The sequence below is a fragment of the Arvicanthis niloticus genome, chromosome 17, assembly GCF_011762505.2.
Source record: "Arvicanthis niloticus isolate mArvNil1 chromosome 17, mArvNil1.pat.X, whole genome shotgun sequence".
Lineage (NCBI taxonomy): Eukaryota > Metazoa > Chordata > Mammalia > Rodentia > Muridae > Arvicanthis > Arvicanthis niloticus.
The window spans coordinates 13,217,664-13,241,228 of record NC_047674.1 but is presented as its reverse complement, the minus strand read 5'-3'; the positions used below and the strand labels follow the sequence as shown (position 1 = coordinate 13,241,228).

Here is a 23,565-nt window from a genome sequence, read left to right as displayed (position 1 = left end):
ACGTCCAAGTGGAAAAATAAAACACAACATGAAGACAGTCTCACAAAGAAACCACAGAGCCACCCAAACAAAGGCCACACACCCCCATGTGTAAGCGAATGATCAGGGAAACAGGAACTAGAACACTGGCTCACCTCTGGGACCAAGAGAACAGTTGAAACATTAGAGCTACAGCAGAGACTAGTGCAGAAACATATTGACACATGTGGCCAGAAGCCAACAAGCTACAATCTGATGGGAGTCCCAAAGCTTGGAACAAAAAATCTAGGAACAGTATCCACTACAAGACCAACCACTTTCAGCAAATAAATCTCAAGAATCCAGAACAAAACTAAGTATTGAGGAGCCTATGGATTAGCTAGGGTTTGTGATAGGTACCAGCCATGATGTAGATGTTCCCTGAATCCTGAGGCAAACAAGCTATTTCTAGACACTCCCAGGAACATACAAATGTTAAGTGACCATTTGATATGATATAAGCATGAAAATGGTATTAACAGTATCATACTCACATTGGAAACAAAAGAACCCTGGTGGTCATGGTAGCATTTGGTGGGCAGAGGTAGGAGAATGACTGAGTTCTAGGCCAGCTCTGCCTATATATCAAGTTCCAGACCAGCTAGGGTACATCAGAATCTCTGTTAAATAAACAAACAGGCAAACAGATGTGCATGTGAAAGAGATAGCTCATTGTATAGAAGTGCTTGCTGGCAAGTCTGATGACCTGAGTTTGGTACCTGGAACCCACAGTGGAAGAAAAGAACCAACACACACACACACACACACACACACACACACACACACACGTTAAAAATTATTTATTAATTAATTCTTGGAAGATACTAAACATAGTAGGAACTTTGTATCTGACAGTAAGAATACAGATTCCTAAGTTAGATCTACATTAAGAAATTAAACAATTTCGGAATATTGCAGGATATTTGATCACACTATGAACCACAAGATTATGTTATTTACTGGAAAAACCCGTTTCTAGTTGTGGTGTGACTTAGCCTTAGCACACACCTTTAATCCCTCTGACTAGAATATAGTCGAGCCTTAATATACCTCTTAAATGCCAAACAATGAAGGTACAATTAGTTTGTAGAAGTTTAAGTATCTATGTTGAAAGTGATGTCTAATTGAGTAGCAGACAAAGTGATGAATCAGAGAAAGATTTGACAGAATAGGATATGCCAACTCTCATGAGGAGAGTGCAGAGAGAAGAGGCAGTTCTACAGAGATAGTTGTACAGAGACAGGTTGCAGAAAGAGAAGGAGCAGACAGAATGAACCAAAGAGTGTGAAGAAGACAGAAGATTAGAACAGACTGACAAAGTTAGTATTAGACTAAGCAGAGCAATTCAGGAAAAAACGAGAGAAGCCAGATTGAATTAGAGTGGAGCTTTGAGCCAGAACAGCTGCACTGACCAGCCAGCAAGAGCTCAGAAAAGAACTATAAAGAAAGGATGAGCTTATTCAGCAGTAAGTCTCAAAGGCTAAACACACTCTAGGCCTAGATAAGACTATATAGATGCTAGAAGCTTCCAGGACTAGGTCTAGGTAAGCTTCTGAAATAACAATTATTACAGGGGAATAAAAGTTATGTTTACATCGGAACAAATGCAAAGCAAAATAAATACACGAATGAAGAGAGAAACACGCATTGCATGCTCACACATCAGCAACTTAAAAAACAAAAACAATGGATTCTTTGAAATAACTAAGCAGACAAATTCCAGATAACAAGGATTCAGAAAATAAAGAAAAGCCACAAATTAAAAGGTAAGGGACAGGCAGTACCACAAGAGACATGTGGTAATGTGTGAGCATGCCACGTACTGGGGCTCAGGCTTCATCTCAGGGGCTGCGTGTTTTTAATTTACATATATATACATACAAAAATATTATAGGCTAAAAAATATGACAGTGACTTAAAACAATACACTTCATAGTCTATGTCAAATAGGCACACTTCTAAAACTGTAACTTTCTAAGTTGGTAAGACAGAAAACTGGTCAGATTAATTCTATACTATCATCATAAACTGAGACAATATTTCAAAACTTTGCCACAAAAATCATTCCCAAGAGCTTCCTGGCAAAGTACCAACCAAATGACCATTCATTTTAAACAACATTCTTCAAAGAAAATACAAAGAGTGAACCCAAGTTCACCCTACCAGGAGTAGAAAACTCCATTACAGAACTAGACAAAGACACTGTGAAAACAACAGAAAGATCATGGTCTCCGCCACAAAATTCTCAAATGACATTAGTCAGCTTGCCCCAGTAGTCCATACAGAAGATAATGGACTCACTCAAGAGAGCTAAAACAAACAGCAGTTCACACTGAGAACACAGTGAAATGAAGTTGCCACTCTGTAACTATGAACATAAGACAAAGCTAGGAAAAACCATCTTCCATAAATCCTCAGCAAGCACAGATTTGGGGCTAAGGACAACAGTAAACATACTCGCAGGAAGCTAACAGGAACCACTGGAGCTCCCTGTGAGAAAGATAACAGACTTACTAAGGACACTGGTTATTTCTGTGGACAGGAACACAACTGTCTCTACTCACATTACCAACCACAACTAGTCCTACATGTACTAAAACTCAAGTGAAAAAGAAACTGAAGACTTTCACACAATGTTATTGAAAACATCCTCATATTTCTGGAATGCACTCAAGATGTAGAATGAGCTCTTTACCATGAAATATTAAGCTAGCACACTGAACCTGGTGAGCAGGCCAGCCCCACAAGGTTCCTGACACATGCCAAGCCAGCTGCCTTAGTTAGGATTTCTATTGCTGTGATAAAACATCATGACCAAAGTCAACTTATGAAGGGTAACATTTATTTCTTCATCATACAGCTTATAGTCCACCATCCAGAAGTTAAGGCAGGAACTAAAGAAGAGGGCATGGAGGGGTGTTGCTTATTGTCTTGCTCCTTTTTTTTGTTTTGTTTTTTGTTTTGTTTTGTTTTGTTGTTGTTGTTTTGTTTTGTTTTGTTTTTCGAGACAGGGTTTCTCTGTGTAGCCCTGGCTGTCCTGGAACTCACTCTGTAGACCAGGCTGGCCTCGAAATCAGAAATCTGCCTGCCTCTGCCTCCCAAGTGCTGGGATTAAAGGCGTGGGCCACCACCGCTGGCTGTCTTGCTCCTTTTGGCTTGCGCAGCCTGTTTTCTTACAGAACTCAGGACCACCTCCTGCTCAGGGCTGGCACCACCCACAATGAACTGGGTGCTAGCTACCACATTAATCACTAATTGAGAAACACACTACAGATTTGCTTACAGGCCAATTCACAGGCATTTTCTCAATTCGGTCCCTTTTTCCAAATAGCTCAACTATGTCAAATTGCAAATAAACTAACCAGCATACTAGCTCTCAACAAAGGACTGCCCTCAGCATAGAAGCAAATTCTGTAAGGTAGTATGACCAGAAGATCAGAGGGAAGACCCTCAGATGTAAGGAGCAACAGGCCTAACCACCATCAGAGTAGTTTGGTGGTTTCACATCTACACCTATGATGATCCCAAGTGCTGGAGAAGCACTGAACTTGTAAGGGATGTAGAGGCTTCTGGAAAGCACTTGTTCTTTCCTTTAGAACTTAGTTTGGGTTCTAGGACCCAATGCTGTGGCTAGAAAGTGGCTTCAAGAGATTATATAGTGAAAACTTGGGCCCCAGAGTGAACATGTGAGTGGGGGGACTGCTTTAAAGAATGGGAAGGGGTGGGATCAGTCTTGTAGGTTAATGCCATTAGCACTATCACCTGAACTCTTCCAGTTTTACTTAAACACACTTTCTCACAGAAAATACATTCATATTTGGTTTTTTACTGTATCAGGTGAATCACATCAATTGATTCTCTTACAGCATTGTTGTATAACCTGCTTACAATAAATCCACATATGTTAGATACGCAGTTTACTGATTTTTTGGTATGTATATATAAATTTCACTTTAAATCAACCTATTTGAGATTAATTTGAATAAAAACTTCCAAAAAATATAAATAAGCATATTTTCCCCTATATCTCATTTTGGTATAAACATAGAACTCAATCACAATCAAAAGTACCTATCAATAAACCCAGAACTGTCTCCCACAGTTAAAAATCACCAAGCAATACAAGTCCCCTATAGTCTCCTTGCCAGGCTTAGTAGCAAAGATACAGAAGTGGAGTGCACAGCACTAAGGAAGGAGAAATTCCACCCAATCTGCACTGGAGTGCCATCCCCTTCTGTCCCTATCTCACCTCTCAGTGTGCTCAACTGCCAGCTGGGCTCCCTCACCAGCTCCAATCTGCTGAATTCTCTGAAGCAATGACTTTAGTTACTCAGCAGCTAATGCTGCAGAGACAAGACTGAGTCCTCAGCAGGAGGCTGCAGTGCAGCTTAGTGCTACAGGCTTTCCCAGCAGCAGTGAAGCCCAGAGGTTGCTCCCAGAACCACAAAGAATTTTAAATCATCATCATTAAATTTAAAAAATAAAACAAAGCATCCCAGGCAGCGATTCATTCATTGGCCTCTGCTTACACAGATACATCAGACAAGTTTAAGTCCTAGGATACTGTCCCCACACTCTGGATCTTCAGATCTCTTCAGGGACTTTCTATAACAACTGAGGAGCAATAAAGCTGAAATAAGCACAGGCAATAGAAATACATTTGTCACTGACAAATGGCACTGGGGCTGGACTGCTGTTTGGAGTTGCTGGCCCTCCTCAGCCTGGCACCCCAGTCATCAGCCTGGAGGAGGGCCACTCAGAGTTGCCCTTCAGTGTGCAGACTTCTCAGAGACTCTGGAGCATGCTCTAGGGACCAGTGGAGGCATATACAGCTGCTTGATCCACAGAGGCTTCAATCTGCAGCTCCAGCCACTGTTCCTAAAAGGAGTGGCTACAGCTGATTGAAAACAGGCATTTTTTTTTTTTTTTTTTTTTTTTTTTTGAAGCTATAAGAAGATACTAGGAGTCCTAGCAACTCATGACTTCAACTTAGGTGACAAGTTCAAAGGGCCTTGTTCCCCTAGCCTCCTGGACAAGGGAGGAGGGCTTTTGCTCTCCACGTATAAAGAACTGCTTTGGGTAAAGGACTTGGTGGTGGCACCAATCCTACCTGTCCCTAAACTTCATTCTAAGGACGGTAGGAAAATATATCTTGTAAGAAAAGGCAGCCCCAGGATTCTGAAAGCTCTAAGCAGATGGCCAGCTGAAGGGCTAGCTGCAAGGGTGCTAGACTGACTAGCTACCATCAGCTCTGCATGTTCTCTTCCTGTTCCCTCCAAAATGCAAAGGACTGTTCTGTCCCTAGACCTTCCAGGCTTGGTGCTGCAAGGGTGCTGACATGAATCAGGGCACTGAGGCCTGGCACAACAGATACCAGAGCTCTGGACTGGATCTGAGGGAAGGAGTGGAAAGGGTCCTCCTTCAGTGGAGAAACAAGGCCCCACCCATTATTTCTACCATGTGAAGGTGCTGGTCATTATAATTTGCCCCACTTGCTGGAGTTTAAGATAGTGGTCTCTTAGGATCACACTTGAGAAAAACCTCAAGTTTGAAAATAGAACCAACTCCAAGAAAAAAAATGCTTCTTGGAGCCGTTGGGGCTTCTAGTTTCCAATCAAACACTGCCACCAGGTGCACCATCTGCTACTCCTCCAGCGACCCTATATATGCACTTGCATGCTGAAGATGTGGCTAAAGGGTCTATGTTACTCTGTGAACCCTCAGCAGCCAGGCATATAATGCTGCCGGAGAGACAGAGAAGACAACAGGAAGAAAGAGGTAGAAGGCTGGTGTCCAACCAAGTCCAGAATACTCATCTCCAGGTGAATACCAACACGTCACAGATCTGTCCATAAGTGTCCATATGCAAGCTTTGCAAAGATGTAACAGGTGCAAATGTATGAGCTTAGAGGATAAGAGGATACAGAGGGCAAAAGAGCAAGAATGCATAGACAGAAACAGCACTGGCAGATGCGAACTTGCCCTTGACTTGAGATAAGCAGGTACACAAAGGACTGGTGCCCTGGATTCAGCAGCAGAGCTACTGTGGTGGTCACATCCATGCTCCCAGTTCTGTGCTAGATTATTTATGCATTCCCCAAGCCTCCATGAAGCACTGACAAAAATGAATTTCACAGAGAAGCCAGAAAACTTCCAAACACACACAGCTTGATTTGTCCCCTCCAAACTCATGTTGGTATTAGTTGTGTGTGTGTGTGTGTGTTTGTGTGTTGGGGGGGGGGGGGCAGGAAGCAGCCCAGCTTTGCAGAGGATCAAAGCCCTCCTAGAGGTCTCAGAGCAGCTCTCTTGAGATTGGACTAACCAACTTGAAAGAAGGTGCTGTACCTCTCATATTGCTTTCACCCTCGTGTGTTCCTCGTGTGTATGGACGAAGCAGAAGAACCCTGGCCAGAGGCTAGCACTATGCTCTTGGACTTTCCAGCCTCTGACCTATAAACTAAACTTCTCTCTGTTGTAAAGTACCCAGCTGTGATGGTTTGCATATGCTCAGCCCAAGAAGTAGCACTATTCACAGGTATGGCCTTGCTGAAGTAGGTGAGCCACTGTGGGTGTGGGCTTTTAAGACCCTCATCCTAGCTGCCTGGAAGTCAGTGTTCTGCTAGCAGCCTTCAGATGAAGATGCAGAACTCTCAGCTTCTCCTGCATCATGCCTGCCTGGATGCCACCAAGTTCCTGCCTTGATGATAATGGACTGAACCTCTGAACCTGTAAGCCAGCCCCAATTAAATGTTGTCCTTCTAAGAGTTGCCTTGGTCACGGTATCTGCTCATAGCAGTAAAACCCTAAGACACCAGCCTTAGATATTCTGTCACTACAACAACAAATCCTCACACAGACACATGCATTACAGAGTGCAGCCCACAGGCCTAAACATGCTGCACAAGAACCACAAGTAATGAGACTACACAACCACCGGAACAGGAAAGCACTTAACATTTATATTCTGAAAATATGTCAACAGCTATAAAATAGTAAGTATAACACATCAAAAGTCTTATAAATTATTTAAAGTTGAACACAGAAAACAATTGACAGTCTTATACATGTTAATAGTAATAATAATAAATGAATAAATAACAGTAATAAACAAAAACAATAATAGAACTTGGGGGGAGGGGTAAAAATAAAAGAGTGTTCACAAAACTCCACTAAGTTCATGCAGTGTTAGGAAGAAAAGGAACCAAGCAAAGGGGTCTCTAAGAAAGGATTCTTAAGAAAGTCCTAGGAACTATGGCAGCTTCACCAACAAAACTACAGGCATCTGCTTGTTCCATGAAAGCAAGGACAAACAAACAAACAAACAAACAGAAGGCAAGCACATGGGAAGGGGTTGGTGGGAATGGGGTGGGGGTTCCCTTGGCTGACCAGAGGCCGCCAGGGAATGCCTGGTCATGTCATTCTGTGCACCCCCTTCCACCTCCAATTACATTTCCCTGTATGTTGACAACAGGACACAGAAGCCCTTCAACCAGAAGAGTAGTCACTTCCACATCTGTCAGTATTCTTAAATGTCCTCTTGCCAGCCAGAGTTGCCACGGATGCAGAGTCATTTTGATTGTGCATTTTTTTTTTCAAAATACTTACCAAACAACAAACAGAAATTTAGTCCTGATGATGTTGCAGACATCTAAGGAACAAAACACCTTTACAAATCATTTCCAAGGATTTCTGCCAACAACAAAGGTATCCTAAATTTGACTTAGCACACAGTCCTTCTCTCCCAGAGGCTATGCACAACTCTGACTAGCTGTTTGAGGGGCTCCTAGCGACACACCAAACCTGGGGTGGCATGTGGGCCACCATATCTGATCACCTCACTGCACCTCTCCTGCATTCCTAACACTGTGATTTGATCTGGAAGGGAGCAACTAGTGGGTATGGAAACTAGAGCCTTGCACAGGCTAGGCAGTGTTTGCATGTATAAGTCCTCTATGCTGGCTGTGACAGCAAGTGTAACAGCAAGGGTCCACCTGGAGATGACTAGCCAGCCATCTGGGCTGCTCTACTAAACAGTGAAGTCAGGGTTAGATTTCCCCTGCTGCCTATTTCAGAACAAGCCTCAAAGTTCCCCAGAAAACTCTTTTAATTTCCTAATTTGCTCTGTAGCCCCCAAGAAGAAAAACATCTTATGAAAGTAGAAGACTTGCAAGCAATAGGAGCAAGAACTGTAGATAAAGCCTGGTGTGGTGGGCGACAGCACTGGAGAAACATACAAACACATTTCCTGGAAACTATGTATCACCACCAAAATACAATAAACTGCCCCAGATTTTCATGTGTGAGTGCTGCTACCAAAGACAAACAGAACCTCCAGAAATGACGAGGGGGGCAGAACCATGCACTGGAGATTCTGGTGTGATGATGTTATAAATAAGGTGTCACTGGAAAAAAATTTTAAGAGTGCACAATTACACAGAAACATCCAAACCAGCACTGTATTATGGACCACTGACTCACCCACTGGCCACAGCCATGCTCACAGGTGGAAAAATCTTCAGAATTGGTAGTAGCCAACTTAGTCCTTGCCCATAAGTGTAAAAGTTGGTCTAGCCCAGGGCCTAGGGGAAACTTCTTCCCTGTAACACCTCTAGACCTGCTCACAACGACACACATCTCAAACTAACTTAGAAAGCAATCTGATTACCCTAGACTCAATGGATAAAAGCATATTGTTGAAAAATTAAAAATAGCCCCGGTGGTCTGGGGAGGGTACCAAATCTGTACTATCTTTGCCATTCCAGTTACATAAGGTCAACTTTACATAAGAACACAGAATTTCAGAATTTCCTTCTTTGCGATCTCTAAACACTTGGTTATACATTTCACCTACAGCTGGGCCACAGCAGGAACCACTATTACCCAACAGGAACAGCAGAAATACTTAAAAATGGAAGCTTCTTGCACAGGGTGGAAGGAAGGAATAAGGGCGAACTGAAAGCTGCTTTGCTGGGTCTGGGTCTCCTCCAGCTCTCTCCCCTCAAGGAAGCAAGAAGATTGAACCTGGGCTTTCTAGAAATCAATTTGCCCTCACCTGACTTCAGATGGCCAAAGAGGAATGCAGCATCCTTTAAGGGCTTCCTGGATCCCTGGAGATAGAAACAGTGCAAAAGGCAACTGGAAATCTGGAATGCGGGGGACAGGTGTGGTGGTAGTTCAGATATTGGCATCTAGAAGAATCTCCTGGGAGGTTGTTATGAGTCAGCCACCTGACCAATGAGTGACCTTGGGGAAGTTACTTGGACTGCCAGTCTATTTCCTAACCTGTGCCTACTGAGGTATTTCCTGCAAGACTGACTCAGCAGAGCATACATGGCACTTAAAGGATACGACAAGAGAACTGTTGTGACATGAGAAAAGTTGTCATCATTTATTCTGAGCTGCCAGAGCTGAGCTTTGAACAAGTCCTCTGAAACATATCCCACCTCATATGTGGATAATCACTCTCTTTGGGTTCAACCCTGGCCTGTTACACAGCCCCTGGAGAATCGGTAACAGAATGTTCTGCTACCTCTCACAGATGGCTTCTACAGACTACACTGGCAACAACAGCTTTTTGGTGGCCTTGAATGAAACCATATTTGCATCCAAAGTTCACTTCTGTACCTTTTGAATCCACAACCCCACAAGGTAGGTTCCATCTACATTACCCACTATAGTTAGTTAATGTGACTCCACCACCCAAGTGCTTCAGGCCAATCCTAGTTTAGCTTCCACTCTGCAATCTCTCTCACATCCCAAGTGTAGGCATCACCTGAGAATCCCACTGACTGCCAGATTTCTAGTCCCAACGATTTTCTTTACTCCACTGAACCAATCCAGTGTGCCACTATCACATCTAGTTTGTCACTGGTCACTATTGGGCCTTCATGCTTAATGCCCCTGTCCCAGATGGGCTACCATCCACATGTGGGCTACCCTCCACAGCACCGGCCAGAACTTCCAGGAGTCTCTCTCCTGTACACAAATGCTGATGGCCTAGGATATTGGCAAGTGACTGGTAACAGTGCCATCACATGGCCAGCATCTTTTCTGCCCTACCCTCCCTGCCTGCTAGCTGGTACTAGGGTATCTGCCAAAGCCTAGCACCTCCCTGTATCCTCCAATCACTGAGCAGTTTCACCCCATCCAATGCTGCTGAAATCATGTCAGCTTCTCAAGAAAACTCTAACCACCTGAGAAAGAACCTGACCTCTGCCCTTGTCCTCTTTCCTGCCCCTGGTTGCTCTCTGCTTTGACTGTTCCTCTAGTCACAGCCTAGCTCCACAGAAATGGATCTCTGAATCACACATGCACGTATCCCAAAAATTGAGACAGAGCCTGGCTGCAGTAGCTCCTGCCTACAGGAAGGAGTAAGTAAAGAATGAGCTGGAGTATGTCTTCCTGGACGCAGCCTAGGGCTCGCCTCCCTCACTGTGCTCTTACTCCCCATGGCACTTAGAACCTCTGACCTTTTCTTCCATACTCAAGTGACATACTCAAGTATCAAAAAGCCGACCATAAGACAAGCTGTCCCTAAAAACCCAAAGGCTCCGCAACTTCTAACATGCTGTATATCTTAACAAAGGTCTACTGGAAAACTCAAGACTTTCAGATTTTAAAAACATGTAAGTATCATTTTTTTAAAAAGAACTATAAAAGACATATCAAAATATCTCCCTTGTGAAATATAAATGTTTATAAAACATTGATATTAATGTTTCACAAATTAAATATCACAAGTCATAATTTATCCCTACCCAGAGGGGTATGACCTAAAATTCTTTTATAAGAAAGAAAAGACAAAAATAAGTGAGAGGAATGATCAACCTGAAAAGACTAAGAACATCCAAATCAACACAGAGGAGGTGGCTCAGGGATGAGAGGATGAACACAAGCACAGAGCAGGGAATCTATAGGAAAGGAACTGGCTCTTCGAAGGCAAACTGGAGATATCAGGACCAAATTGACCCAGTGTCCCCATTAGCTCTTCTCTCAGTCAACAGACACAGCCCAGCAGGAAACAGAGGGAGGGGCGTGGCCAGGGACGATAGAGAAATGGAGTTCAGACAGCTCAGGAAGCTCAATACTTAGGCCTCTGTGAGATGAAGCTAGCCCCCACACCTAACTAAGCTCTTTACCAACCTGATAAGGCTACCTGCTTCTGTTCTCTCTCTAGCCAAAGACTTAGCCCCTTGTCAAGAGGGCCCATGACCTATGTACTGAGGTTCTAGTTCCACATGGCAGCATGGGAGTCACTTAGGAACATAGGGACCTGAGTTGGGTCCAACTGGGTGTACAGGGTATGGCCCCAAAGTAATTCTTCCTTAAACGTAACCAGATGTTGGAAGAAGGAAAGATTATGCAAGGCTAACATATAGCTTCTGAAAACTAATGCCTATCCAGGGTAAGGTGGACAAGGACTGACAAAATCCTCCTGCAGATCCTGGCTGACTCACCTGAGATACCGCAGCCCTAAAACCTGTAATACAAACTGATGATAAACACCGACTAAAAGTGCTCTGAGCACCAATGATGTCACAGTGCAGGAATCTACCTTTGTACACTAGTCCTGCCATAACTGACAATTGAAAGAAATCTTTCCTTCCTGCCCTAGCTGCCTCAAACTATCAAATACCCATGAAAAAAATGCAGCCTAGTTCTCCATCCTTTGTATGACACAAACCTGGAGGTTATTCTTGAGGCTACTACACATAAAAAAGTTCTTTTTAAAATTAAGAAGTGGGAAGGAGGGGGGAGCACACAGGTGTTGTGGACAGCTTAGTAGTTTGTAAATGTTTATTGTCCAGGCGTGTGGACCTGAGATTAATCTCCGTAAACCATGTAAAAAGCTGGGCATGGCGGTAAGTACATGTGGTTCTGTTGTGAGGAAGAGGAGAGAAGGGGACCATGGAACTTAGCAGTCTGCTAGTCTAATCCCAGACTTCTAGGTTCCATATCAGGAAAAGTGGGTGGGTGTAAGAGAACACAACAGGTTGACCTTTCACCTCCATACTCACACACATTCGACACACATGAGTATCTACACAAACCAGTATTCACATAGCCCCATTACATGCATGCACGCACACACCAGTTATCAGTTTCAAGACAATGGGATCCATGGAACTGGGACAACTTGAGAACACAACACACACAGCTACAACTGTTTGATTTGGACATCCACCCTGAATGTTCAGCTCTAACACCAAGAACCACATACCTTTCCCTGCCTCATGTGACATCCTGTGGTGGACAAGGAACATTTTTGGTCTGCAGTAGCAGCACAGAACTGAAGGACTGGACCACTATGAGAAGTATAAGCAACCCCGTATCTACCCAAAAGGGAAGGCTGCTTTCTTCCTCCCTGGGCACTGGGGTGGTAAAGGATCCCAATTGGGAAACAAGTAGACAGAGCAGAAAGGGCAGGGTCTAAGCTGGGGGGTGAAGTACAGAAGCTCAGATAGTCAAGAGGGTGCATTCAAAGCCAGCAGCATTTCTGGTAAAAATGACAGCAGTGAACACAGAGTGGTAGGTGGGTTATCTAAAGAGACACAAGACCCACACAAGCAAAATAAACCAAAAACTGTTGGGCAAGCAATAGTGTACAGAAGTTAGATGAGAACATGGGCACGTACAGGACAGTGTCTCTCCAGAGACTGACTGGCTCAAAAGCCAGCAGCAGCCATGGGAAACATGGTGTAGGTTCAACTACAAAGTGCTCTGAAGCACAGAAATGGAAGCACCAGGACATGGGGCAAGGCAGAAGTATTAATAGTCATCTGCTCAGAGAGTTCAGGCCATCTGGCTACCCTTACTCATGCCACTGGCAAAAGCCACAGATCCCTTCCTACAGAGGAAAAAGCACAGAGCAGGAGCAAGGCTTAGTGGAGGCTGCAGGCTACCTGTAAGATGCTTGGTCTTTTGCCCCAGGATGCTGGTTCCCGGCAGCCATCTCAGAGTGGGTTACAGGAGTTGAACAAGATTGGGAGTCTAAGCTACTAACAGTGGCCAAGGCCTTGAAGGGCCTGGCCAGCTTTGGAGTATCCATGTCTCCTATAATGGCCTACCAGGTAGAATAGGACTGTCATCACTTAAGGCAGAGCTCAGACAGACAGGCAACGCCTGGGAAGAAAACCAGACAGCATCATGCCCCCAGAGAATGGAAGGAGACAGAAAACAGGGACAGCAGGCAGCTGCATGGCCAGAAAGGGCCCTAAAAGTAATTCTTTGCTGAGTCCTATCAACAACAATACCACAGAGAGGACTAAGGTCAGTCACCTGGAAAGCAGCTCTACCTCACATCTCAGCCAGTCACTTACTCTGTTAGGTGAGCACAGGGCCATGGTGAGGGTCGCCAGGCACAAGAAATACTGCCATCTTCTCCATGCTGGGTAACCCACGCTTCAGATCTCTCCCGACATCCTCACCCTTGTTGATTCCATCTACCAAGAACCTCTCAGGACTCTCTCCTGCCCTCTGGTCTTCCCGTATCAGCTGCTTGCCTCATTTGCTAGGGATAACCCTAGGGTAGCCAGGTGGCCAGCACTACCTGAATGATCCTGCTAGGGATACATTCACAAAGCCTCTGGGCTGGGCTGGAGAAATCCAGAGGCAAGGAGCAGGCCAACCAGAGGAAGAAGCTATGATGCAACAGGGACAGGAGATGGTGTCCCAGGTGGGCTCAGGACAGGTCCTTTTCTGCTTCCTTCCATACTGAGCCCAAAGCAGAATGAAAGGTGGAAATAAATGGGACCTGAACACACAGGGTCCCTAAAAACTGCCCAGGTGGTGGAAAACAAAAACAAAGAGCAGAGAAGGAAGAAGTACTCTGAGCTGGGGCAGGAGAGGCCTGGGCTGGCAGCCTTTGGGGAATTCTTTAAAAGAATGTCTTACACTCCCAAGAAAAACTTCAATTTGAGCACTCCATCAAGGTAGCAGGTGGTGGCAAAGAAATAGTCAGGCAGCTTGCAGCCCTAATAATTCTTGCTACAGAATAGCAAGGCTTGATTATCATCACCAGAATTTTCATGGGTTCATGAATGCAGGACAAGGAATGGTCTAGAAAGGAGATGAGACTGGCAATGAGAAGAACTGCCTGGGCACTTTTCCTACTCAGATAAAAGGATGACTGCTTAGATGAGACACACAGCATGTCAGAAAATAGGTAAGCTTAACTCAGTGGTCAAGAATACAGCACAACTTATAACCGCAAAAAACACTTAAAATCTTTCTGTTCTATAGAAAGGCAACATTAAAGATATTTCACATCAATTTTCAAGGTTTTGTAGCTTAATCTTATTTGTTCTGTGAGGCGTTTGATACTTGGTTAAAGTGTCTGAAAACGGAGTGAAAGCATGCCCTCTATGCTAATGGCTTCTCAGACACATGCCAACATGTAGACTCCATGAGATGTTCCACACGCCCTGTGGATACACGCCCCTCTCTGCCCACTTACAGTGCTTCTACATAGGCTTAAAAGCATGCTGCAAACACTCTGACCTTCAATACTGTAAAGATGGGTTAAACATGCTAGGACGAAGAGAACTTGGCTACAGAGGGAGAAGAGGTGAGGCGACCCTTGTTGATACACCATCCTGGAACAGAGAAAGCAGCCAAGGGTGATGGGCACAGCAAACTTTGGCTCTTAAGCTGGCACATCACAACGACATCCCACGGCATCTTCAGCTAGTCAGTGTGACATTAAGAAATGACATTTATTGTGGAACTACTAAAAAGCTGACACATATATTTGAGCTTAGTGAGAACTGTGCAGGGAAGCATTACCATCCCTGTCTGAGAAACAAGAAAATAAAACCCAGGTACTCAGCCACGGAGTTCATACAGTGACAGCAGCAGACTGGAAGCAGGTAAAGCCAGGCAACAGCACTGCAAGCCATAACCCATCCTCACACGAGGCTCTCAAAGAACAGGGTACGCTTTTCATTGCAGAAAGATGAACACAAAGACTACTTCATTGGTTTTCTTAGAAACTATTTATTTATCATTTTTTTTCACAGTCCATCAGGGCATGTTAGAAACTCTTATCTCATTCCACACTGGGTAAGAACTAGGAAACTATCTCAAAATGCCCAAACTATGGTAGTGTTAGACAAAATGACTTCAGCAAACTATACTTGAGGGAAAGTGAAAGTCAAAACTTCTCACAATAGTCAGACTTTAAAAGCTGGATGTGTTCATAAGATATTTAGTCACCTGCTCCTACCTCTGCTCAGTGGCCAAGGGTAAAGTCAATAAGGTGGCAGTGGGAAAGGAGAGGTGGAGCCCAGGCCTCAGAGACACCTGAAATGCCATTTGAGTGTGCATTAAGTCCAAAGCATTCGGCTACCACACGGACATCCATTTGTAAAGAGACCTTCACCCCGTTACACTCCCCAGTAAAGCAGGACTTTACAGCACAAGTGTGTTGACTTACCTGTGCTGGGCATGTGGTTCACACGGGTAGGATTCAGCAGCTCCACGGGCTGGTCTCGACCAGAAAGTCCATCTAAGGAACAGAGGAGACACTGGCTTTAGAAATGCTGAGTTGAAGGGTAAATTTTCTGTGGGCGATGGTCCCCTCCTTTTAGAGGACAGTTTCAATTCCAGCACAGATAGTTTTTACTTGCCAGAAAAAAATGAAAAGCTCTTTGTAGAATAATCAAAACAGTCTCCAGTTGAGATATGGTGACCTGGGATTCCTGCCTGAGGGCATCTGGTGGAGCTAGCATGGCTCACTTATACTTGGCCCACACTGGGCTCATCAGAAGTGGGCTTTTCTGCAGAGACCACAAGCATTAAGATCAAGAGTTCCCATCTTATAAGATAACAATGAAGGGTCTGGACAGTGACACAAACAAAGCAGCTGTGCTTGACAGTCAGAAGGAAGCAGGGTGCCGAGGCACTCCAAGCAGCCCTGGGGAATGCCTTGCCAGCACCAGTGGACTTACAGATTACACAATCACTTCTTTGAAATCCATTTTTAGATCATATTCAGGAAGCAATTGGCTGTTCTGACTTGAGGCAAGAATGAGACTAGACCCCGCCAACCACCAACGCCTGGCACTGGATGGATAAAAAGACCTCCTGGGACCTCTGTGTTTGCCAAACATGAAGGAAAGAAGACCCACAAAACCTCAAAGAACCAGACCTTTCCTTTAAAATCAGCATGTGACAAGTGGCATTAAATGTTCTGCAGTGACATGCATTCCATTGGACACCTGCATCGGCAGTCACCCACGAGTCATTTAAAGAAGAGCATAGTAACTTCACAGGGCAGTCATGTAGCTCCCACGTACAGAATTTCAAAGCAGAACACAAAGAGGTAACAGATCAGGCCAGGCCAAGCAGGGGAGCCAATGTGTGTCCTCTGAGGAATTTCAACTCTGAAGACAGAAGCCTCAGCCCAGGAAATCCCAAACATACCCTTCCAAAGAAGAGAAACAGCAACATGCAGGAAGCTATCTGAATTGCACAGGAGACAGAGTGGAACTGCTCCTCAGTCTCATTCAGAACCAAATGAGGGTGCCAGACAGCTCCCTTCCCTCCAGTAACAACACTTCTTCTAGATCTAGCACCCTTAGCATTTCATAATGGTCAGACGCACACTGAGCATGGGATATTGTGGCTCATGCTCCAGGGTTCAGAAGGAAAAATGAGAGGTCACTGCCACACCCTATAGTCCCAAACAATATCCCTACCACTTAGAGACTGAAGGCTTTCTCAGGAGACACTCGACCATAGGTTGTAAAGCCAACAACAGTCTCCTTAAACTTTATGACTACTCAGAAAGAAACCTCAAGGGGCAGAAAACACTTCCTAAAGCCTTTCCTTCCTGCAGAGAAATAAGTGTTCATTGTAAAAAGCAGTAAAATGTTCCAAAGGGGAGGCTGTGTACATACATACATACATACATACATACATACATACGTACATGCATACGTACATACACACACGCACATGCACACACACATGGAAAGTTACAGCCTGTCTTGCTCTGAGGATCCCTCAGGCTTCTTCCTGTTCCTGCCACCAGTGTATCAACAGAAGGCCTCCACCAGTCTCCTCTGTGTCACTTTACTCTTCCATCTGGGAAAAGCCCAGGTTTACTAGCTGACTGGTTTGGAGCATTCCAACCCTGGCACAGTATGCTAGCAGGCATGGAGACTATTCCTCAAGTACGGGCTTGAATTGGTTGGTATCTGCCCTGAGCTCTGAGGGACCAATGCCTCTGGATGACACACAATAGTACCTACTGCACTCTTGAAAGAAACTTACCACATTTCTAAGTAGCTGATGCACAGTGCAAGTTACAGAGACACAGTCTATATTTTCATCATGTGGTATGACCGAGTCTTGGCCCATATGCAGGATCTCTTGGCTTTTTACTGGCGTATGTCACTTAGCTTTCAGGGTGTATTCACCGAGCATATAAATTAGCTGTCTCAGCTTAAGCAACAATACAATGATGAGATAATATGGATTCCACATATAAGTCATACCTTAAGCCTGACATGTTCCAGCCTTTCCTAGAACACCAACTCTTCCACCAACTGGATGATATCCTCTGATTCAGCTCTGACACTATCTGCCTATTGTTCACATTGATACTACTGTAGAGAATGGGGAAACTTCAGGTCTAATTATTAAATAGCTTGTTCTAAAAAACAAACAACAATCCCTTACATCTTAAATCACATTCTAAATACCAAATGAAAACTTGAGTTCTCCTGCCCAATCCTACCCAAGACGTGAGCCAAGCTTTGTCCAGCATATCCACTCTGGGGATGTGCCACCTATTCGTTGTTACTCAGCAGCTGTTTCTAGTACCAGACCAACTGCCATGGTTCTGCTAAACTTGTGTCCAAGTAACTCTTGTTTTACTTAATAGCGGCAGGCCACAAAGCACAAGACAGTCACGTGAGCAGTTCCAGCACACCAAGGAGAAGCTGAAAAGGCCTCCATCTCGCCATTATCACAAGAGAGTAAGTGGCACACAGGACAGAGTTTTGAAAGATCACACACAGAGAACTTACATGAGCATTTTGTTGTGTTTGCTCTACTGTACATATTATTAGCTGTTATTCTCTTGATGTACCTGTTTGTCAATTACACTTTATTACTGATACATGTGCATAGGGAAAACAGCACACAGGAGTCAGCACCCTCTGTGGTTTCAGCTTTCAATGAGCATCTCGAAGCACAGCCTCATGGAAAGGGGCCAACAGTCTTTGCACTGAAGTTTTTCTTTATTAAGGATAAAAGTGAACACCCATATAAAGAGGTGCATGATGCCCAAAGACCCCAGGTATAGAAGTCCCATCCCTATAGAGTGGGGCTGACTGTGAGATTAGTCTTAACTGTCATCTAGACAATCTATAATCACAAGGATAGAGAGTCTTAATGAGGAATTATCTAGATCTGGTTGGCCTGTGGGAATGCCCCTGAGGGACTGTTTTGTTAATTGATGGAGGAAGACCCACCCTAAATGTAGGCATCAGTATTCATGGCTGGGCCCTAACTGTTTAAAAGTGAAGACAGCTGGCTGCAAGCAAGAATGCATTCATTTCTCTCTGATCTGGACTGTGGACGTGTTGTGATTAGCTGTTGAGTTTCCACCTTGACTTATCCTCAGTGATGGAGTAATGTATAAGCCAAATAATTCCCTTCTCCCACGATGTGCTCTTAGTCCAGTTTATCATGGCAACAGAAATGAAATTGGAACAGTGATCATTCATCCTCTTCCTGGCAAGAAGCTCAACATAACAAGTCAAGAGATTTTATGAGTCGATGTCTAGCCCTCCTGCCTCTTCCTTTACAATGCTAGAACAGTGAGTAGGGCCGGCAGGCCCAACCCTAGAATCTTACAGACTTTCCAGTGACCAGACTCCAAGTCAGACTCTAGTCTATACCAGATTTGAATGAAAAAGAACCAAGACTGCTCAGGAAATCACATTGAAGGCCAAATCCTGTTCTTCTTTGATGAGGAGACTGTTGCACTGTAAAAATGGTATCCAAATCCCTAGCCCCTTAGTCTTTGCATCTCTGAGGACCCACCTCAAGATGCCTGGACTCCAATCACTGACTCAGCGATACTGTAATATGGCATGTCTGCCTCCCCAGGTAAAAAGTGACTCTGAGAAGAGGATCATCTACAAACACACGATCACCTCCAGGGGGCTGAACCTCCCTGGGTCACTTGCAGAGCTCAGCTCAGGGTGGACTGGCTCTCCTCCTTTGGGCTCCTTTGTCAACCTTCATTCAGCTGCTCACAGCAAGCCAATACTGCATCCGCTATGCAGCACATGGCACAAGTCACAATGCTTTGTTTCTTGGTTTTGTTTTGTTTTGTTTCCTCATGAGAACAGCCAAGAGGTCTGACCAGCAGTCAGCAGAATACTGTGTTGCAGCTGGCATCTCACTGCTCAGCCAGCTTGCCCAGTATCACACCTTCCTACCCACTGTAGCTCAACACATATTTGACAAAGCAGGGCCCAACATTTCTCTCTAGAATCGGCCAGAGCAATGATGGCCCCTGCACTATCACATTAACAGGAATCTGTATCTGAATACCTCCCAAGCCCCCTCACCACCCCCACAGAGCCCAGCTACACCTGTGACCCTGTTAAGTCTCTCAAGAGTTGCTTTATTCAGTGTCAAAACTCTTGCGCTACTTGGTCCTCTTCATAAGTGTCTGATATTTTCATTACAACATTTAAACTATTAGTAAAACATAAAAATGTTTAAGTTGTTTAAGTACTTTAAATATCCACTTAGTTTGCTGATGCACACCAGCAATGGGCATCCTTGGCGCTAGCTAAACTCTTCCCCTTCTACTTATCTATCCATTTTCTCTCAAGCTCTCCACATGGGAAGTGACAGTCTGGCGCTTCCTTCCCCAGCCATGTACTGCTTTCGTACAGTACTAGGCTGGGGCACATCAGCAAAATGATAGTGATCAAAAACTCCTGCCTTGTCTCTAGTCTTCCAGGCAATGCTGTTTTGGCAAGAAGCATGGCACCTGTTGTAGGTTTCTGACTGGTAACTTTTACCATGCTAGTTAGGAAGCTGCCTGGTGTTTCTGGTTTGCCAAGACAGATCTCTAATTAGGTATGGTTGCTTAATGTATTTAACTTTTCTGTATCAATTGAGAGGCAGGGAAATTCATCCTTCCATCTGAACTTTGGTGAAATTCTTTTTCTCAACTGCAGCCAATGTTGTTTCCCTCAGGAAAAAGACCTGGTCAAGTTGGACAAGTTTTGAGAAAGAGAAAAACAGCCAAAGGCTGGAAACATTAAGAAGTTACTGAGACCTGAAACCCTCTATACTCTGGAGTCAAACCCTGCACTCTTCTCAGGCTTAGGGTCACACTTCTGCCCACTGCCACTCAAAGAAAGAGAGTAAATGACTACATTAAGGCACTTGGCAGGGGATGGATAAGGGGAAAGCTAGAATAGTTATGATAACGAATGGTATGTTCCTTTTCTAATGGAGATGTTTTCAAATATATGGCTAAACGGGAGCTTTATGGGTAAAGGGTAGACGTGATAACTCACAACCTTCATGATATCCAGTCTTCCTGGCCACTGAACATTTTAAAAACAATCTTTGTGGCCAGATTCTCGGTAAACTGTCTCCCCTCCTTTTAGCACCTACTTTAAGATAGTTTGTGTTGGCAGTTGCTCATGAAACACAGATTGTATCTCCTCAGGTTCCTTGCAGGCTTTCTTGGTTTGATGGCCCTGTCAGGACCTGTCAGGTCATGCCCTGCCCTCATTCTCATGAGGAGACTTAAGAGAAAGACAGTGAGTAAGAGTTAGACAGTGAACTACTGGCTATTCCTATCACATATCAAGGGCACTTTTATAGCACGAACATGGTATGTCCACCCAAAATATAGGTTGAAACCTGATTTCCAAGATAACAGTACTGTGTGGTAGAAGGCACTGTTCTAGGGAAACTGGCTTCTTTCTCCCAGCTAGATTAATCAGAGCACACATGGTTGCTATAAAGACAGCCCAGCTCTCTTGTCATGCTTACACAGCTAATGTCTACCATGTTATATGAAGCACCATACCTTTATCAGAGAATGGCCAGATGCCAGCACTATGTTTCTGAGCTTTCCCATCACCTTTTATATAAATTAGCCAAGTCTGGAGTATTCTGTTACAACAACAGAAAATCAAGCTAATAGACAAAATGCCAACTTCCTGTGTGAGTGCTGACCACCCATGTGACTGAGGTACATTTCACTGTTGTTAAAATACATCTTTGATTCCCTATCCATTCTGTTACCTCTAGGAAATATCATTATGTATAATCAGACATGAAAAGTTACATGCACTTTTCTTCCCCTGCCTGCATCTCAGATGATGTGAGCTGACAAGGAGCACCTCACAAGCAGAGGGTGGAGGGTACTGGGCCTAAGAAGTCAGGCACACAGGTACAAGTGCAGGGCCAGGTCAGATGTTGCCTACATGGCTTCAAGAGTTCAGGTAGTGAGGAAGGACCTGGAAAGGTGCCTATATATATATGGTTCCAGGTTGGGCTCTGCAATGTCTACACAATCTTGTGCTCCAGGAGCTATACATTTCATCTGTAAAGCGGGGTAACTACAGACCCTCTCAGAGATCCAGGTGACAACATTCTCTGTCCTCCTTGTTGCCCTGCCCCAATCCCTAGAGAGCTCAGCTCTTGCTACACACACAGGCAATGACCCCACTCCTCTCAGACTTATTCCCGCTCCTGTTATGTTCCTGCCACCCAGATCTTTGTAAAAGCTTTGAAAGGACATTGCTACGCAGCCACAGCCCAACTTACCGCACAAGGGACAGCAGGAGACACCCACTGCCACTTTACATCTGGAACCATGTGGTTCTGAGAGAAACTTTAACACACCCTGAGGTGTGAGGCTGTAGGATACAGAACCACTGACAATGAAGTAAAATCTGACTTGATGAGAAAGTGAGGGATTCCTAAATTAAGGATATTTGTGTTGTATGTGTGTCTTTTTAAACTGGGTGACGGAAACATTTCAAAACAAACAAACAAGAAAAAAAAAAAAAAAAAAAAAAAAAAACCAACAGGCTAGGACCAGAATGATGGTTCAGTAGGTAAAAACACCTGCCCCTAAGCCTGAGTTCAATCTGTGGGACCCACATGGTGGAAGGAGTCACACAAAGTGTCTCCTGACCTGCATACATGTTGTGGCATGAGCGCACTCACAAGCACACAGACACACACACACATGCAAAGTAAATATTTTAAAATGTAATATTATTTGAAAAACCTTAGGACAGCCTAGGACAAAAAAAATAACAGTCATGAAAAATGATTTGTTGTGTTAAACAAAGAAGGAACATGAATGGCTGTCTGCCTGAACAGCAGTGAAAGGACACCCCTTCTCCGAGGAGTCTGCTCAAGAGAACAGCAGCCTGTGGCCTGAAGCCTTGCCACTGTTCATTGCTTCCTCACCCAGCAGCTCAGTGTACAGTCACAGAGAACTCTAGTCCCTGTGTGTAGTTAGTGTGGCTTTACTGGATTTGTTTGGATTCAGTGGCCAGCATACTATCCCTTTGGTTCATCGTAAGGCCACTGTCCCTTAGCCCTGATCTATGTGACCATTGGTTGGATCTGCCTGGCACTAGAATATGCCATTCAGCTAACTTATACAGGTCTGCCATGAATGGCTCAGAGACAGAAATGATCGGCTACCAGCTCCCCTCCTCCCCGACCAACACAGACCTACACCCTACTACTCTCCTAGGCTGAGCCTTCCCAGCCCCCACGTCCCTCTACTCCTCAGCCCTTCCAGGCAAGGCAGTATTGCACACCCAGCTAACACTAGGCTCAGCTTTCAATAAACCCAGCTCCTCCCTGTGTGAATTTCACTAATAGCCTTGAGTGCCCCAATCCATTAAGTTCTGCTTTTTCTTGCCACACAGGTTATTGAGAAATACCAAAGTTCTATAATAAAGCTCGCATCTGCCCATTAATAGGAATTAAACTTTAATGAGTAAGTGTCGTGAATTCCTCAGGCATGCCCAACATAGTTTATGTGTATTTATTAGAGAAAATGAAAATGGAAGAAAGACTCTCTTTCTCTAAGCGCTATTTTTCCTTTGGGGTAATCAGGCAGACATTTAAAATGTCAAGGATAACCTATGAGGTGTTCCTGCTGATTTTCCCCTAAGAATCACAACTAGCTCCAAACCATGGTAGGGATAGAAGGGATGGGAAGGGGTAGAAGAGGAGGGAAGGGGAGGGGAACCAGTCAGGGATAATTTTTTTCATCCTGTTTTGAAAAAGTGGTTAAGGAGGGTTTTTTTGTTTGTTTGTTTTTAAAACAGCTATTACATGGAACACCAATGACAATGGATTTTGTCTTTTGAAAATTCGGCTCAAGGGCAGACACTCCTGGTCTATGGGCACTCTCACCTATGGAATACCTTAACTACAGTGGCAGCTGGCCACTGTGATCTTGGAGCTGAGAGAGAGCTGGGCTCATTCTCACTGGACAGTCAGAGAGGATCAGGCTGCATACCTCAGTGG

General features: G+C 44.4%; 1 protein-coding gene across 9 annotated transcripts in view; it reads right to left on the bottom strand.

Moving 5' to 3' along the window:
• The window catches only part of Hdac4 (histone deacetylase 4), a 240,101-nt gene that overhangs the window by 110,394 nt on the left and 106,142 nt on the right, over positions 1-23,565 (bottom strand). For all 9 annotated transcript variants that reach the window (XM_076914757.1, XM_076914756.1, XM_076914755.1 and 6 more), the window contains one exon: positions 15,452-15,523. In XM_076914757.1, the coding sequence (XP_076770872.1) occupies positions 15,452-15,523 (72 nt within the window). The remainder of the gene's footprint in view (positions 1-15,451; positions 15,524-23,565) is intronic.